Genomic DNA, 17,789 nt, shown 5'->3' on the forward strand with positions numbered 1-17,789 from the left:
TGGAGCCCGGTCCCTGGACCCATTGTGTACCTCTGTAATCTGTAAATACCTTTGTAACTTGTCATGATTGTGACTAGACCGTCCTGGAGTTCATTACCTTTGTAAATTGTGAGTTCATTACATTTGTAAATTGTGAATTCATTACCTCTGTAACTTGCTCAGCTATCAAAACTTTGAGGCCCAGTCCCTGGACCCATTATGTACCTCTGTAATCTTTTGACTACCGCCCACTGGATGGGTATGGGGTGCATAATAAACATATTAAACTAACTAAACTACCAACCCAGCTACGGGATATTACTATGGGTCATTACCGCTGCGCTTCACCCACACATTATCAAGACTAATACATAATTAGAAATTACAGTAAAGTCTGATACATATACATTATGTATGTTATATGTGGCGCTAATACAACCTCTTCCCTCAAAAATTATGTATTAAAATATTTAAATTGTTCTCTACTGTTATTATTTTCATATGGAAACCAAAAGGCCATATAGCACCTGAAGATTAAGATGTAACATTTGATCCCAGGAAGGGGAGGATTTTGTTAGTTCCTTGGATCAAGAGCCCTTCACCAGCATCGAAGAACCATTATCCAGGGCACCATTAACATGGTGCCCTGGATATAACTTGAGGCAGACTTTACACTCTTGGTGTTTCTAACTCATTTGTATTACATTTTTCTTGGATATCACCCACAGCAGTGAGTTAACCTTCAGGCACACGAGTTTACTGCTAGGTGAACATGGGCAGTGGGGGAGTATCAGTTTACTGCTAGGTGAACATGGGCAGTGGGGGAGTATCAGTTTACTGCTAGGTGAACATGGGCAGTGGGGGAGTATCAGTTTACTGCTAGGTGAACATGGGCAGTGGGAGAGTATCAGTTTACTGCTAGGTGAACATGGGCAGTGGGGGAGTATCAGTTTACTGCTAGGTGAACATGGGCAGTGGGGGAGTATCAGTTTACTGCTAGGTGAACAAGGGCAGTGGGAGAGTATTAGTTTACTGCTAGGTGAACATGGGCAGTGGAGGAGTATCAGTTTACTGCTAGGTGAACATGGGCAGTGGGGGAGTATCAGTTTACTGCTAGGTGAACATGGGCAGCGGGGGGAGTATCAGTTTACCGCTAGGTGAACTTGGGCAGTGGGGGAGTATCAGTTTACTGCTAGGTGAACATGGGCAGTGGGGGAGTATCAGTTTACTGCTAGGTGAACATGGGCAGTGGGGAGTATCAGTTTACTGCTAGGTGAACATGGGCAGCGGGGTGAATATCAGTTTACTGCTACGTGAACATGGGCAGCGAGGGGAGTATCAGTTTACTGCTAGGTGAACATGGGCAGTGGGGGGAGTATCAGTTTACTGCTAGGTGAACATGGGCAGTGGGGGGAGTATCAGTTTACTGCTAGGTGAACATGGGCAGCGGGGGGAGTATCAGTTTACTGCTAGGTGAACATGGGCAGCGGGGGGAGTATCAGTTTACTGCTAGGTGAACATGGGCAGTGGGGGAGTATCAGTTTACTGCTAGGTGAACATGGGCAGTGGAGGAGTATCAGTTTACTGCTAGGTGAACATGGGCAGCGGGGTGAGTATCAGTTTACTGCTAGGTGAACATGGGCAGCGAGGGGAGTATCAGTTTACTGCTAGGTGAACATGGGCAGTGGGGGGAGTATCAGTTTACTGCTAGGTGAACATGGGCAGTGGAGGGAGTATCAGTTTACTGCTAGGTGAACATGGGCAGTGGGGAGAGTATCAGTTTACTGCTAGGTGAACATGGGCAGTGGGGGAGTATCAGTTTACTGCTAGGTGAAAAAGGGCAGTGGGGGGAGTATCAGTTTACTGCTAGGTGAACATGGGCAGTGGGGGGAGTATCAGTTTACTGCTAGGTGAACAAGCGCAGTGGTGGGAGTATCAGTTTACTGCTAGGTGAAGAAGGGCAGTGGGGAGAGTATCAGTTTACTGCTGGGTGAACAAGGGCAGTGGGGGAGTATCAGTTTACTGCTAGGTGAACAAGGGCAGTGGGGGAGTATCAGTTTTCTGCTAGGTGAACAAGGGCAGTGGGGGGAGTATCAGTTTACTGCTAGGTGAACAAGGGCAGCGGGGGAGTATCAGTTTACTGCTAGGTGAACATGGGCAGCGGGGGAGTATCAGTTTACTGCTAGGTGAACAAGGGCAGTGGGGGAGTATCAGTTTACTGCTAGGTGAACATGGGCCGCGGGGGGAGTATGAGTTTACTGCTATGTGAACATGGGCAGCGGGGGGAGTATCAGTTTACTGCTAGGTGAACAAGGGCAGCGGGGGAGTATCAGTTTACTGCTAGGTGAACATGGGCAGTGGGGGAGTATCAGTTTACTGCTAGGTGAACATGAGCAGCGGGGGGAGTATCAGTTTACTGCTAGGTGAACATGGGCAGCGGGGGACTATCAGTTTACTGCTAGGTGAACATGGGCAGTGGGGGGAGTATCAGTTTACTGCTAGGTGAACAAGGGCAGCGGGAGGAGTATCAGTTTACTGCTAGGTGAACAAGGGCAGTGGGGGGAGTATCAGTTTACTGCTTGGTGAACAAGGGCAGAGGGGCGAGTATCAGTTTACTGCTAGGTGAACAAGGGCAGTGGGGGGAGCATGAGTTTACTGCTAGGTGAACATGGGCAGTGGGGGAGTATCAGTTTACTGCTAGGTGAACATGGACAGCGGGGGTAGTATCAGTCTACTGCTAGGTGAACATGGGCAGTGGGGGGAGTATCAGTTTACTGCTAGGTGAACATGGGCAGCGGGGGCGTATCAGTTTACTGCTAGGTGAACATGGGCAGTGGGGGAGTATCAGTTTACTGCTAGGTGAACAAGGGCAGCGGGGGGAGTATCAGTTTGCTGCTAGGTGAACAAGGGCAGCGGGGGAGTATCAGTTTACTGCTAGGTGAACATGGGCAGTGGGGGAGTATCAGTTTACTGCTAGGTGAACATGGGCAGTGGGGGAGTATCAATTTACTGCTAGGTGAACAAGGGCAGCGGGGGGGAGTATCAGTTTACTGCTAGGTGAACAAGGGCAGCGGGGGAGTATCAGTTTACTGCTAGGTGAACATGGGCAGTGGGAGAGTATCAGTTTACTGCTAGGTGAACATGAGCAGCGGGGGGAGTATCAGTTTACTGCTAGGTGAACATGTGCAGCGGGGGAGTATCAGTTTACTGCTAGGTGAACATGGGCAGTGGGGGGCGTATCAGTTTACTGCTAGGAGAACAAGGGCAGCGGGGGGAGTATCAGTTTGCTGCTAGGTGAACATGGGCAGCGGGGGGAGTATCAGTTTACTGCTAGGTGAACATGGGCAGTGGGGGGAGTATCAGTTTACTGCTAGGTGAACAAGGGCAGCGGGGGAGTATCAGTTTACTGCTAGGTGAACATGGGCAGCGGGGGGAGTATCAGTTTACTGCTAGGTGAACATGGGCAGTGGGGGAGTATCAGTTTACTGCTAGGTGAACAAGGGCAGCGGGGGAGTATCAGTTTACTGCTAGGTGAACATGGGCAGCGGGGGGAGTATCAGTTTACTGCTAGGTGAACATGGGCAGTGGGGGAGTATCAGTTTACTGCTAGGTGAACATGGGCAGCGGGGGGAGTATCAGTTTACTGCTAGGTGAACATGGGCAGCGGGGGAAGTATCAGTCTACTGCTAGGTGAACATGGGCAGTGGGGGGAGTATCAGTTTACTGCTAGGTGAACATGGGCAGTGGGGGAGTATCAGTTTACTGCTAGGTGAACATGGGCAGTGGGGGGAGTATCAGTTTACTGCTAGGTGAACATGGGCAGTGGGGGAGTATCAGTTTACTGCTAGGTGAACATGGGCAGCAGGGGGAGTATCAGTTTACTGCTAGGTGAACATGGGCAGTGGGGGGAGTATCAGTTTACTGCTAGGTGAACATGGGCAGCGGGGGGAGTATCAGTCTACTGCTAGGTGAACATGGGCAGTGGGGGGAGTATCAGTTTACTGCTAGGTGAACATGGGCAGTGGGGGAGTATCAGTTTACTGCTAGGTGAACATGAGCAGTGGGGGAGTATCAGTTTACTGCTAGGTGAACAAGGGCAGCGGGGGGAGTATCAGTTTGCTGCTAGGTGAACCTGGGCAGTGGAGGAGTATCAGTTTACTGCTAGGTGAACATGGGCAGTGGTGGAGTATCAATTTACTGATAGGTGAACATGGACAGTGGGGAGAGTATCAGTTTACTGCTAGGTGGACATGGGCAGCGGGGGAGTATCAGTTTACTGCTAGGTGAATATGGGCAGCGGGGGGAGTATCAGTTTACTGCTAGGTGAACATGGGCAGTGGGGAGAGTATCAGTTTACTGCTAGGTGAACATGGGCAGTGGGGGGAGTATCAGTTTACTGCTATGTGAACATGGGCAGTGGGGAGAGTATCAGTTTACTGCTAGGTGAACAAGGGCAGCGGGGGAGTATCAGTTTACTGCTAGGTGAACATGGGCAATGGGGAGAGTATCAGTTTACTGCTAGGTGAACATGGGCAGCAGGGGAGTATCAGTTTACTGCTAGGTGAACATGGACAACGGGGGAGTATCAGTTTACTGCTAGGTGAACAAGGGCAGCGGGGGAGTATCAGTTTACTGCTAGGTGAACATGGGCAGTGGGGTGAGTATCAGTTTACTGCTAGGTGAACTTGGGCAGTGGGGGGAGTATCAGTTTACTGCTAGGTGAACAAGGGCAGCGGGGGGAGTATCAGTTTACTGCTAGGTGAACATGGGCAGCGGGGGAGTATCAGTTTACTGCTAGGTGAACTTGGGCAGTGGGGGGAGTATCAGTTTACTGCTAGGTGAACAAGGGCAGCGGGGGGAGTATCAGTTTACTGCTAGGTGAACATGGGCAGTCGGGGAGTATCAGTTTACTGCTAGGTGAACTTGGGCAGTGGGGGGAGTATCAGTTTACTGCTAGGTGAACATGGGCAGCGGGGGAGTATCAGTTTACTGCTAGGTGAACTTGGGCAGTGGGGGAGTAGCAGTTTACTGCTAGGTGAACTTGGGCAGTGGGGGGAGTATCAATTTACTGCTAGGTGAACATGGGCAGCGGGGGGAGTATCAGTTTACTGCTAGGTGAAGAAGGGCAGCAGGGGGAGTATCAGTTTACTGCTAGGTGAACAAGGGCAGTGGGGGAGTATCAGTTTACTGCTAGGTGAACATGGGCAGCGGGGGGAGTATCAGTTTACTGCTAGGTGAACATGGGCAGCGGGGGGAGTATCAGTTTACTGCTAGGTGAACAAGGGCAGCAGGGGGAGTATCAGTTTACTGCTAGGTGAACAAGGGCAGCGGGGGAGTATTAGTTTACTGCTAGGTGAACATGGGCAGTGGGGGAGTATCAGTTTACTGCTAGGTGAACATGGGCAGTGGGGGAGTATCAGTTTACTGCTAGGTGAACAAGGGCAGCAGGGGGAGTATCAGTTTACTGCTAGGTGAACAAGGGCAGCAGGGGGAGTATCAGTTTACTGCTAGGTGAACAAGGGCAGCGGGGGGAGTATCAGTTTACTGCTAGGTGAACAAGGGCAGTGGGGGGAGTATCAGTTTACTGCTAGGTGAACATGGGCAGCGGGGGAGTATCAGTTTAGTGCTAGGTGAACATGGGCAGCGGGGGGAGTATCAGTTTACTGCTAGGTGAACAAGGGCAGCGGGGGGAGTATCAGTTTACTGCTAGGTGAACAAGGGCAGCGGGGGAGTATCAGTTTACTGCTAGGTGAACATGGGCTGTGGGGGAGTATCAGTTTACTGCTAGGTGAACATGGGCAGTGGGGGAGTATCAGTTTACTGCTAGGTGAACAAGGGCAGCGGGGGGAGTATCAGTTTACTGCTAGGTGAACAAGGGCAGCAGGGGGAGTATCAGTTTACTGCTAGGTGAACAAGGGCAGCGGGGGAGTATCAGTTTACTTCTAGGTGAACAAGGGCAGCGGGGGAAGTATTAGTTTACTGCTAGGTGAACATGGGCAGCGGGGGGAGTATCAGTTTACTGCTAGGTGAACATGGGCAGCGGGGGGGTATCAGTTTAGTGCTAGGTGAACAAGGGCAGGGGGGGGAGTATCAGTTTACTGCTAGGTGAACAAGGGCAGCGGGGGAGTATCAGTTTACTGCTAGGTGAACATGGGCAGTGGGGGAGTATCAGTTTACTGCTAGGTGAACATGGGCATTGGGGGAGTATCAGTTTACTGCTAGGTGAACAAGGGCAGCGGGGGGAGTATCAGTTTACTGCTAGGTGAACAAGGGCAGCAGGGGGAGTATCAGTTTACTGCTAGGTGAACAAGGGCAGCGGGGGGAGTATCAGTTTACTGCTAGGTGAACATGGGCAGCGGGGGGAGTATCTGTTTACTGCTAGGTGAACAAGGGCAGCAGGGGGAGTATCAGTTTACTGCTAGGTGAACATGGGCAGCGGGGGAGTATCAGTTTACTGCTAGGTGAACAAGGGCAGCGGGGGGAGTATCAGTTTACTGCTAGGTGAACAAGGGCAGCGGGGGGAGTATCAGTTTACTGCTAGGTGAACATCGGCAGTGGGGGAGTATCAGTTTACTGCTAGGTTAACAAGGGCAGCGGGGGGAGTATCAGTTTACTGCTAGGTGAACAAGGGCAGCGGGGGGAGTATCAGTTTACTGCTAGGTGAACAAGGGCAGCGGGGGGAGTATCAGTTTACTGCTAGGTGAACAAGGGCAGCAGGGGGAGTATCAGTTTACTGCTAGGTGAACAAGGGCAGCGGGGGGAGTATCAGTTTACTGCTAGGTGAACACTGGCAGTGATGGGGGGGGGTGAAGGATGAGGCTCTCATATGCTTGGCTAACCCGAGGATCGACCAGTCACTTTGGCACCTTTAGTAATGCTAACATTATTGTTTTTAAATATTTATGGTTTTCATCGTTAATACTATAAACTTTTTATTTTCACTCTGACCTAAACATATATTAATTTTACTTTTGTTAGATACAGATGTTTGGTAATAATGAAGGAAATTTTTAGGCAGAAAATTGTAGCGGAAACGACCGATAGTCTTCATGATAATGTTGATATGTTAGCCAAGAAGAGTACCCACAAGGAGAATGTAGAATATAACTTTGGTGTATCTGTGTCTAGCATTAGGAATAATATTAGGAGAGAAAATGATTGTTATGGGAATGCAGTTAAAAGCCTGAGTAGATCTATAACCCACTATGATAACATGAACGTAGATAAGTATGTTTATGGAGCAACATGCAGTGTGAACAGACTGACTAATGTTGTAATGGCCAGGCTTAGGCTTGGTTACAAGTACCGAAACGTCGTCGTAAGCTCCTCTCTTCTATGTGCGGGTTATTTGTGTATCGTTCCAGTCACGGTATTGTGCCTTTTTTGTTATTTACAAGTACGTACTTCTGGCAGTTTGGGAGACACACAGATGATAATCAAACTAAGTGTAAATTATGTCATCAAGCATATGGTCACTGTCTTGAACACTATGTGCTTAATTGTCCACTTATTGAGGAATACAGAGATAGACAGTATAATAACCTATGTGACATGTCAAGATATCTTATTAATGAAAATAAGATACCAGATATACTAAGCAAATTTCCTAAATTTGCTTGTAACAGATAAGTGAACTATAGATATGTAGATATAAATCCATATGTACTCCTGTTAACCCTTTGGGGCCTAGTTCCTGGGCCTTTTGTGTATCCATATGCTCTTGCGCTACCGTCCACAGGATGGATGTGGGGTGCACAATAAACTAGCCACTTCGGTGGCAAAATCTAAAAAAAAAAAAAAAAAAAATATCTAAACGACCGACCCTAATCATGCCCATGTTGGACCAACACCACGGATTGCCATGTTGGACCGACCCTACGGACTGCTATGTTGGACCGACCCCATGGACTGCCATGTTGGACCGACCCTACGGACTGCCATGTTGGACCGACCCTACGGACTGCCATGTTGGACAGACCCTACGGACTGCTATGTTGTACCGACCACATGGACTGCCATGTTGGACCGACCCTACGGACTGCTATGCTGGACCGACCCCATGGACTGCCATGTTGGACCGACCCTACTGACTGCTATGTTGGACCGACCCCATGGACTGCCATGTTGGACCGACCCTACTGACTGCTATGTTGGACCGACCCCATGGACTGCCATGTTGGACCGACCCTACTGACTGCTATGTTGGACCGACCCCATGGACTGCCATGTTGGACCGACCCTACGGACTATGTTGGACCGACCCCATGGACTGCTATGATGGACCGACCATACGGACTGCTATGCTGGACCGACCCCATGGACTGCCATGCTGGACCGACCCTACGGACTGTTATGTTGGACCGACCCCATGGACTGCCATGTTGGACCGACCCTACGGACTGCTATGTTGGACCCACCCCATGGACTGCCATGTTTGACCAACCCTACGGACTGCTATGTTGGACCCACCCCATGGACTGCCATATTGGACCGACCCCATAAACTGCCATGTTGGACCGACCCTACGGACTGCTATGCTGGACCCACCCCATGGACTACCATGTTGAACTGACCCTACGGACTACTATGCTGGACCCACCCCATGGACTGCCATGTTGGACCGACCCTACGGACTGCTATGTTGGACCCACCCCATGGGCTACCATGTTGGACAGACCCCATGGACTGCCATATTGGACAGACCCCATGGACTGCCATGTTGGACAGACCCCATGGACTACCACGTTGGATAAACCCCATGGAATGCCATGTTGGACCAACCCTATGCATAATGTTGTGTTGGTGTAGGAAGGCGACGCCTGAGAGCAGCGTCGTCATGTATGTCTTGACCTGGGCCGGCGTCAGAGGTCGTGTGGCGTCCCGAATCATCTCGCCCAGGTCACCCAACATCAGTTCGAAGGCCAGAACGAAGCCGGCTCCCTCGGCGAACACGTCCAGCAGACGAACCACCTGCACAACAGTCAAGATGTAAGACGTTAAATAATGTGGGAAAAGACATTTACATTTCAAGGCATTTTTTTGAGGAAATGTGTCCTCTAATAAAGGTCCTGAACTGTACTTATACATAAGGGTCTTTTTCTACATCTTATCGGTATCACCATATCACTTTTCATATTAAATAATGCTACCAGGGGGCAAGTTTATTAGGCAGCGTCACTCAGCCTGTGAGTAGACACAAAAGGTGGTGACCTAACAAAGGTAAGATTATTATTATAATCAAGGGGGAAGCGCTAAACCCGGAGGATTATACAGCGCCTGGGGGGGGATGTGGAAGGCATTCAGGCTTAATTCAGGGAACTGGAGCACAGATCCAATTCCCTAAATCAAGAGCCCCTCACCAACATCAAGGAACCTTCCTTGAGGGGAACAAAGGTAAGAGCATGGTATATGTAGTGACCTAACAAAGGTTACAGCAGGGTAAAGGTGGTGACCTAACAAAGGTTAGAGCAGGGAAAGTGATAGGTTAGTGAAGACGCTGTCAGTAGAGGGACACCTCCCACCATGTCCCACATGGAGATTCTACCTCCCTCGTCCCTCCATCTCTCCCCATGAACCGGGAGAGATAAGAATATTGATTATAATATTTAAAATAATATAATCAATACACTTAAAGATATGACCTCCTCTGAAGATAATCAGCCATTTCTTATTCAAAATACGATCTAACATATATTTAAACATACCAAAAGAAAGGTTATTTTTATTCAATAAAGAACTTACTACAAAAATAATTAGAGCAAGAGAGAAGAGACAGAGAGAAAGGAAGGAGAAAAGGAGACAGTGAGGGAAGGTGACGAGGTTGGTCCAAGTACACTGCCTCCTCAACCTCAGTTAAGTAAGTTTATTCAGGTATACACAAATATAGTTACATAGATTATCATACATAGCAGCATATGTGTAGAGAACCTGGGATAACCCAAAAAAGTCAGAGTGACTTATTTCTATTGGGGTTCTTTTACCTTATTATTATAATATAAAGGTTATAATATCTTACTAATATTCTATAATGAAGATAACATCTTATTATCATACTAAAAAGACTATCTACTACACGAGGGTCATTAAGACTATCTACAATACGAGGGTCATTACTAGTAATAAGGTAAAATTACACGTGTGTTAGCTAAAAAAATAAAAAATAATTCCCCTCCTTTTCTGTAGCAACATTCATCAGACACCTTTTGGCACTCTTCTTGAACTGGTTCATGCTATGACTGGCTTTGACATGTGCGGGCAGTCTGTTCCATTCCTTTATTGCTGTACAATAAAAGGTGTTTGAAGCCTGGCCAATGACTGTGGGTACTGGAAATAAATGGTATAAAATACCGACACAATGGAAATATAAACACAAATGCAGTATAATGTGATCCTTTATTGACAACGTTTCACCCACACAGTGGGCTTTTTCAAGTCACACACAGAATCTGCAGCAATGAGTTCCTTGAGGAAGAATGCACTATAATTGAACAAGTATTTTCTAAACTCCACTATCCTCGTCACTTCATCAGAGACTGCAGACGGCGGGCATTAAACATCTTTAACACACCCAGAGAAGACACTGCCGAGAAGAGATACATAGTCCTCCCCAATAACTCCATTGCCAAACATGTTTCCAACATCTTTGCCAAAACATCATTCCAAGTATCTACCTCCACAACCACGACCATCAAGGACATCACCAGTAGTAGACAGGACAAGCCTCCATCCTCTGCAGGGGTATACATAATCCCTTGTAATGACTGCAACAAATTATATGTGGGCGAAACATCAAGAGACCTCCAAACACGCATTTCAGAACACCAATATGCAAGCAGGACTGACGATACAAGGAATGCCTGTGTACAACATCGCAATTCACACAACCATTTAATTAACTACAGAAACTCAAGAATTATAGCTACAGAAGACAACACTCAATACAGAAGAATCCTGGAATCATCGCTTATCTCTATAACCAACAATTTCAACCAGAACAATGGCTTCTATAACATAGCTGAATCACTCGCCAAGAAACTTCTTCATCGCTATCCCACATAAGAACATAGAACACTGCAGAAGGTCTACAACTTGTCCAATACCCCTGCCAAGCTACCCAAGACTCTATAACCCCACCCGGTAGATCATCAGATGCAGCATTCTCCACCTGACCTCAACATTCTGAACATGACTATAAATACTCGTACCTTCCAACCCCAGGTAGATCCGTGTGTGACTTGAAAAAGCCCACTGTGTGGGTGAAACGTTGTCAATAAAGGATCACATTATACTGCATTTGTGTTTATATTTCGACTGTGGGTACTACAAAGTTGTGCTCTCTCCCCCTTGTACTATGATTGCTTTGGTTCCCAACCTTGACAAAATTGACAGCAAGATATTCTGGACACTGTTTGTGAGCAATTTTATAAACATGATTTAGCTTCAGTTGATTTACTCTGTCTTCAACATTCATCATATCCAATTGTTGTAATTCATTCTGGCCTACATGCTCTCTTGGACCCAGGTCCAGGATGAATCTTACTATTTTGTTCTGGGTGATTTGCAGTCTATCTTTCAGTTGTTGTTTTTTTTGTCAAGGCAGAGTACCATGAAGAGCAAGCGTAGTCCATATGACACTGTATAAGGGCTAGACATAGGGTCCTGCGAGCCTCAGTAGGTAGACACTGTGCTTGTCTATAGAGGAACTTCAGTCTGGCATTCGCTTTCTTTACTACACTGTTCCCTATCAATTCTCCTGACATGCATGGGTCAAAGGGGATTCCCAGATATTTTACTGAGGAAACTGAAGTGATGGGCACCCCATTACACTGGACATTAAAATTATTTATCCTTCTCAGTTTGTTTCATGCCAAAGAGAATGGCTTCAGTTTTCCCGAGGTGTAATGATAGTTTGTTGTCTGTTAACCATTTGCTGCAGGACTCCAGTTCCAGTGTTAATACATTAGCTATATCTTGTGGGTCTTTACCTGACACTAACAGAGCACTGACATCTGCATACAGTAGGAGTTTGCACTTGACGCTGATAGGCATGTCGTTAACATAGCATAGGAATAATAAGGGACCCAGAATACTACCTTGGGGAACTCCACATGCTATCGGCAGGGGTTCTGATTCCGTTTTGTTGATTTTGACAATTTGTCTCCTGTTGCTAAGGTAGGACTTAAACCAGTCTACAGAACCTATACCGATTGCCTGAAGTTTCTTACTCCTGGTCCGTCGTGCTCTGTCCGATCACACTGTTGCTTTATGCTCAAGAAGCCTCCCTTCGACCCCGCCGGGGTGGGGAGTTTATATTCTACAAACGTCACATCCTTTTCGCAATGTTGTCGCATCGTGTGAAAATCAAGCCTGTGAATGGTGCAATAAATGACTCCTCGAAGCTAGCTTTAGCTACCACCGTTAGAACCTGCCTGCAGGTCAAATTTACGGCAATCCACTCTCTGGAGGACTCCTTCATTGTCGTCTGCACAGACGACACGGAAGCATCAGAACTAATGGACGACTCTTCAATCAGGACCCTACAAACAGAAATTCACTCTATCCCCGTCTCCATTCTTGAAGTCGAAACGTTCGGTCTTTGTGAAAAGACTGGACAATATGGTCACCTCTCTCTCTACTGAAGCACTGAAGATATCTATTGAGGAACAAAACACCTGGGCCTCGGTAGACAGCATCTCCAAGATCCCTAACGCCTCATCTATGCTAAAGATTACATTCTCAGACATCTCCATGGCTGCCCAAGCTCTCTCTGGCGGTCTGGCCATCTCATATTACCACATTCACCCAAGTCATATAGAACAAGAACGTTTCACATACATCTCCCACTGCTGGACCTGCTACTCCTATAAACACACCACCAAGGACTGCCCCATCAGGGATAAGAAGTTTTGTTCAATATGTGGGAATAATGGACACGATCTCATAAAAGTCAACCTGTGACCCAATCAAACTTTGTTACTATTTAATTTCATTACCTAACAGAATACTCCATTCTACTGATTACACAGCAACACAGTAAATGACCATATGACCTGTCTTTGTAATACTCATTTGTACTAAATTGTTATCTGTTTACAATGATTTTTGTACCACTGAATATATCATTGCTTAGTTAATCTTAAGTTAATTTTAAGCCTGCCCATAATGCTCTGCATACAAGGGGCTTTGGCATGCTGCACTTTAAAAATTGTATTCCTTGTACTTCTCTGTATCATGTTCAAATTAAATAAATAAATAAATAAATAAATTTCAGATCCTGCACCATTACTACAGCACCAACATGTCTTAACTGCAAGGGTAATCATCATATCCTTGCAGCTAAGTGCCCACTCAGAAAAGAAATCATATTGAAGAAAACTAAAGTTCTGAAGAACACTTCCAATTCACCGATATACGCTGCAATAACCAAACCACAAACTGACACCAAGACTCTACACGCTAATCTACAGGTACCATCGCCCAGCAACTCCCACTCTCCACTCCCCGACGGTGCTCCCTCCAAGGTGCTGTACTGCATGGTGTATGCACACCTTGCAAACGCAGCAAACCCCAGCACTTTCAACACCACTATTAACGAACTATTCCGTCTGAACAACATGCCTGCCTTCAATTTTTCGGACTCCACACCTTCAGCAGACATCCTCAAGATCCTTCCCAACGCCCTGAACTTTAATGCACCTGCAGACCTGTCTCCTGCCCAAGCAACTGCTCCTGTAACTTCTATAACCACTTCCACCGCTGACAACGTTGATCATGCTGCCTCAACCACCGTCTCCCACCTCTCCCAGCCTGCTGTTACACAACCATTACACCTCTCCACTGCTCCTGTCGACCCTCAGTCACTTGCTACCACCATTGTAGATTCGCTCAATGAATCCACTCCAGAAGAGGAGGGTAGCGGCGACTCCAGTAAACCCTCATTAGAAAACCTTACCTTCTACATTTCTTCAAATACTGACACCATGACCTGTACTAAACTCTACAAAAGCCTCGGTGCTGGAACAGTCAAGTATGCCTGTGAATCACCGCTTCACTTCACACTCGCCCAAGTTCTTGAGTTCATCAAGCCTCTACGTTTCACCTTCAGTAACAAGGCTAAATTATACCACCTATCTAGGAGCAGCTTCAAAAAGTTCGAAAATGGCTCCATTGCTAACCTGCCTCCTCAGTTACTCCTATAACTCCCATATGTGTTCTACCCACTGATGTGACCTAGCCTGCTGCCAGCTACTCAAGATTCAAGACTTCAACTACCACAAGTTCAATGCAACAGTCCCTGCTATTCCTGTTCTCAAGTCTGCCCCACGATCGCCTTAGCTGCTGGGTTAATTAAGCCCTGGTTCTATTTCTCTGACTAAGAACACTCCTCTCCAGAGCTATTCTTCATCTGTCCCATCTTCCCCGCTCATCCCATTGGAATTTTACCTGAACTTGTTTGTTTGTTTGTTTTGTTGCTTGATCTTCAGGTTGTGTCGAGATTCCAGGTATGAAACAACGCCATAGTGGGTTCTGTGGTCCCCGTAAGACTTCACCTTGAATTTTCCAGGTCGGTCGAGCTGGTTTGCCTGATCCTTGGACGGACGGCGCTTCTTGTTTTTGTCCACAGTGATCCATCCTTCTTGGTTCTCGGGAGGTGGGGTGTTTATTTCCTCCCCTGTTTCCATATTCGCTGGCTCCATGGTTGGAGCTGCCAGATCTGTTACAATGTGAGCTGGCTCTTCCTCTTCCTCTGATGACACGGAGTGGTCTCGCAACTTCATCGCTAGAATTGCGCCCCACATTTCCAAATCCGAGTCCTCCGTCGTGTTCATCGAGCATCGTGGCCTCTTCTTTTCGGCAGAAGCCATGTGTCTATCTAGTGATAAGGTAGTGCACTCCGTGAACTGAGTGTGTGAACTGTCTGTCAGACTGTGAACTGTCCAGGATTATCTTCATGACTGGTGGTCCACATACACTCTGTCTGAAGACTGTGATACAGCTGAACAGGAGCTAATCACTGTTCTCATCCAGGCAGCAGAGTGCGCAGTTCCAAAGAAGTCTGCAGGACGCACTCACAAAAGAGACTGGTGGTTCTACAACGACAAGGTGCGGGAGCAGGACCACCGCATCAACTCTTTTAGGAAGCTATACAGGCGTAACCCTAGGGCAGAGAACAGGAATACTCTGAGAGCCATTGTGCAGCATGCCCGCAGAGTCTCTCTCAGAGTAAAAACTGAGAAATGGCTGGAGTGGTGCTCAACATTCGGGCATCACATCACCTTATCTGATATATGGGGCAAGCTCAACATAGCAACTGGCAAGAGCAAGCCGAGGCCACCAGCACACCCGAACCCATCCCAGGAAGCTGAGAAACTAGTGGAGCTTTTCACTTCCAGGGAACCCTCCACTCAGCTTCCACAGGACATCCGGAATATACAGATGGATCTTCTGCCACAACGCCAGTTAACGATACAAGCTGCATGTTAGTCGGAAGATGTGACTGATGAAGACCTCACGGACTTGGAACTCCGACGTGCCATTAAGAACACAGGTGACACTGCCCCGGGCATCGATGGTGTTGCGTACTCCATGATTGAACGGGCTGGGCAGAGTGGATGGGAGGCCATATTAGACGTCATAAACAAGTCGTGGAGGGCCGGGACACTCCCAGCAGCTTGGAAGAAGGCTACCATTGTACCAATTCCAAAGCCCAAGGACCCAGGCAGTATGAGACCCATATCGCTGACCAGATGTTTAGCCAAGACTGCTGAGAGGATGGTGTTAAACCGCTTCCTATGGAAACTTGAACCCCCTCATCATCACATATTTGGCTTCACCAAAGGGGTGGATACAGCAGAGTGCATAGCCACCCTACTAAGCCAGATTGCTGATAGTAACACAAAACTTAGTATCGTCGTCTACCTCAACCTTGAGAAGGCATTTGAGCTAGCCAGCCCTACAGCAATTCTAGCAATACTAGCTCGAAAGGAAATCAAAGGACGCCTCCTGGCCTGGATAGAGTCCTACCTTAGGGACAGGCAGGCCTGTGTCAGCTTTCAGGGACACTACTCTTCCTTTAAAACCCTGGAAAACGGCACGCCACAAGGAGGTGTGCTCAGTCCTACCCTGTTTAACGTCCTTATGCAGGAACTTGTGAGCCTTCCCTTTCATAGTGGCACGCAGCTCCTCAGCTATGCTGATGATCTTGCCCTCGTAGTGAATGGGAAAGGCAATTTGGAGCGACAGGCCCAGAGAGCTTTGGACCTAATTACACAGTCTTGCAAGGAACTAGGCCTCAAGATCTCGGCCGAGAAATCTCTTGCAATGATGTTCAAGGGACCAGATCATGTGAATAGATTACGTATTCAAGATATAGAACTTGAGTGGACAGGCTCCTACCTATACTTGGGAATCTACATTGATAAAAAGCTGACCTTTCAGAAACAGGTCAAGTATGTCAGGTCCCGTGCTCTACTCAGACTCAACGCCATGAGAGCCATGGCGAGGCACCGTGCAGGGGCGAGCAAAGATGTACTTCGCTTGTACTATATACAAGCTATACGCTCGCTCATTGACTACGGTGCACCGGCGTTAGCTCATCTCTCCCCGCAGAGCAGGCAAAGGGTGGATTTCCTACAAAACCAGGCGATAAGAAGTATGCTTGGGGCCCCCATCTGGACCAACACAGTATGTCTCAGATCTGAGGCCCGGCTTCCTTCCCTGGCTGACAGAGTAAGATACATAAATGCCTGCAAAATGGCCACGATTCTGCACCGGCAGCAAGGTACCCCACTAAGGAGACGAATATTGACAACCATAACAAGATCCAACTCTCTTCACGGACTACTCCTGGATTCGTTCGTTTTGTGCTGCTGGGCGGAAGCTGCTGCCTATACAACTACTCCTTGAGAAGAGTTGTGACCTTCCTGTTGCTGGATATCATCCACCACCTCCCTGGCGCCCAGATCCAGCCGATGTTTGCGTCATGCAACTACCCATCTCTAAGCGTCTCTGCAGTCAAGACACCCTCAGCAATCATGCTGAGACAAGCATGGCACTGGCAGAGGGAGGCACATGTGCAGTGTATTTCACAGATGGTTCTGTCGACCCTGACAGGAAGAGAGTAGCAGCTGGACTGTACCACAATGGTTACACACAAGGCTGGCGATTCCCTGACCACTGCACGATCCTTCAAGCTGAGCTGGTGGCGATTCAGCAGGCATTGTCACATGCCCTACGACATCGACTCCGACCTGTCATACATGTTGATTCCACCTCTGCAATCAATGCCCTCTCCCATCCTCAACCACAGGACAATGTTCACCTCATCACATCGATCCTGAGCATAATGACAGCCTTAGAAGTTCAGGGTAACAGATCGACAATGAAATGGATCCCCAGCCATGCTGGCATCTGGGGAAATGAGGCAGCAGATGATGCAGCCAAGGCAGCCACAGACTATCCACATGTTGGGATTACTGTCCCCACCAGCCTACGACAGACCAAACTGGTGGCTGCCAGAGCCATGAAACTTATGGGGGAGATCTTAGGTGATACCTATCTCAACAGTGGTACCGAGCAGCGACTCAGGGAGAACCCCCTCCATATGACAGAAGCTGGTCCAGAGCGCAGTGTACCGCCATCCATCGGCTTCGTTTGGGTTTTCCCACAGCCAAGATGATGGTAGACAAGGCTGAGGAGATGTGCCAGTACTGCCAGCACGTTGTCCAGCGCCCCCTAACACGCTATCTTCTTGAGTGCCAAGTTACTGAGACACTCCGCAGGCAACTAGGACTGATATTCCCTCCCGAAGA

The 17,789-nt window shown here is 47.9% G+C and overlaps 1 protein-coding gene across 3 annotated transcripts in view; it reads right to left on the reverse strand.

The window, feature by feature from the left end:
• Nucleotides 1-17,789, reverse strand: part of LOC128695100 (cyclin-dependent kinase 20) — a 91,468-nt gene that overhangs the window by 52,519 nt on the left and 21,160 nt on the right. For all 3 annotated transcript variants that reach the window (XM_053785506.2, XM_070091430.1, XM_053785507.2), the window contains exon 3: nt 8,761-8,949. In XM_053785506.2, the coding sequence (XP_053641481.1) occupies nt 8,761-8,949 (189 nt within the window). The remainder of the gene's footprint in view (nt 1-8,760; nt 8,950-17,789) is intronic.

This window comes from Cherax quadricarinatus, chromosome 35 (genome assembly GCF_038502225.1).
Source record: "Cherax quadricarinatus isolate ZL_2023a chromosome 35, ASM3850222v1, whole genome shotgun sequence".
NCBI classification, from domain to species: Eukaryota; Metazoa; Arthropoda; class Malacostraca; order Decapoda; family Parastacidae; genus Cherax; species Cherax quadricarinatus.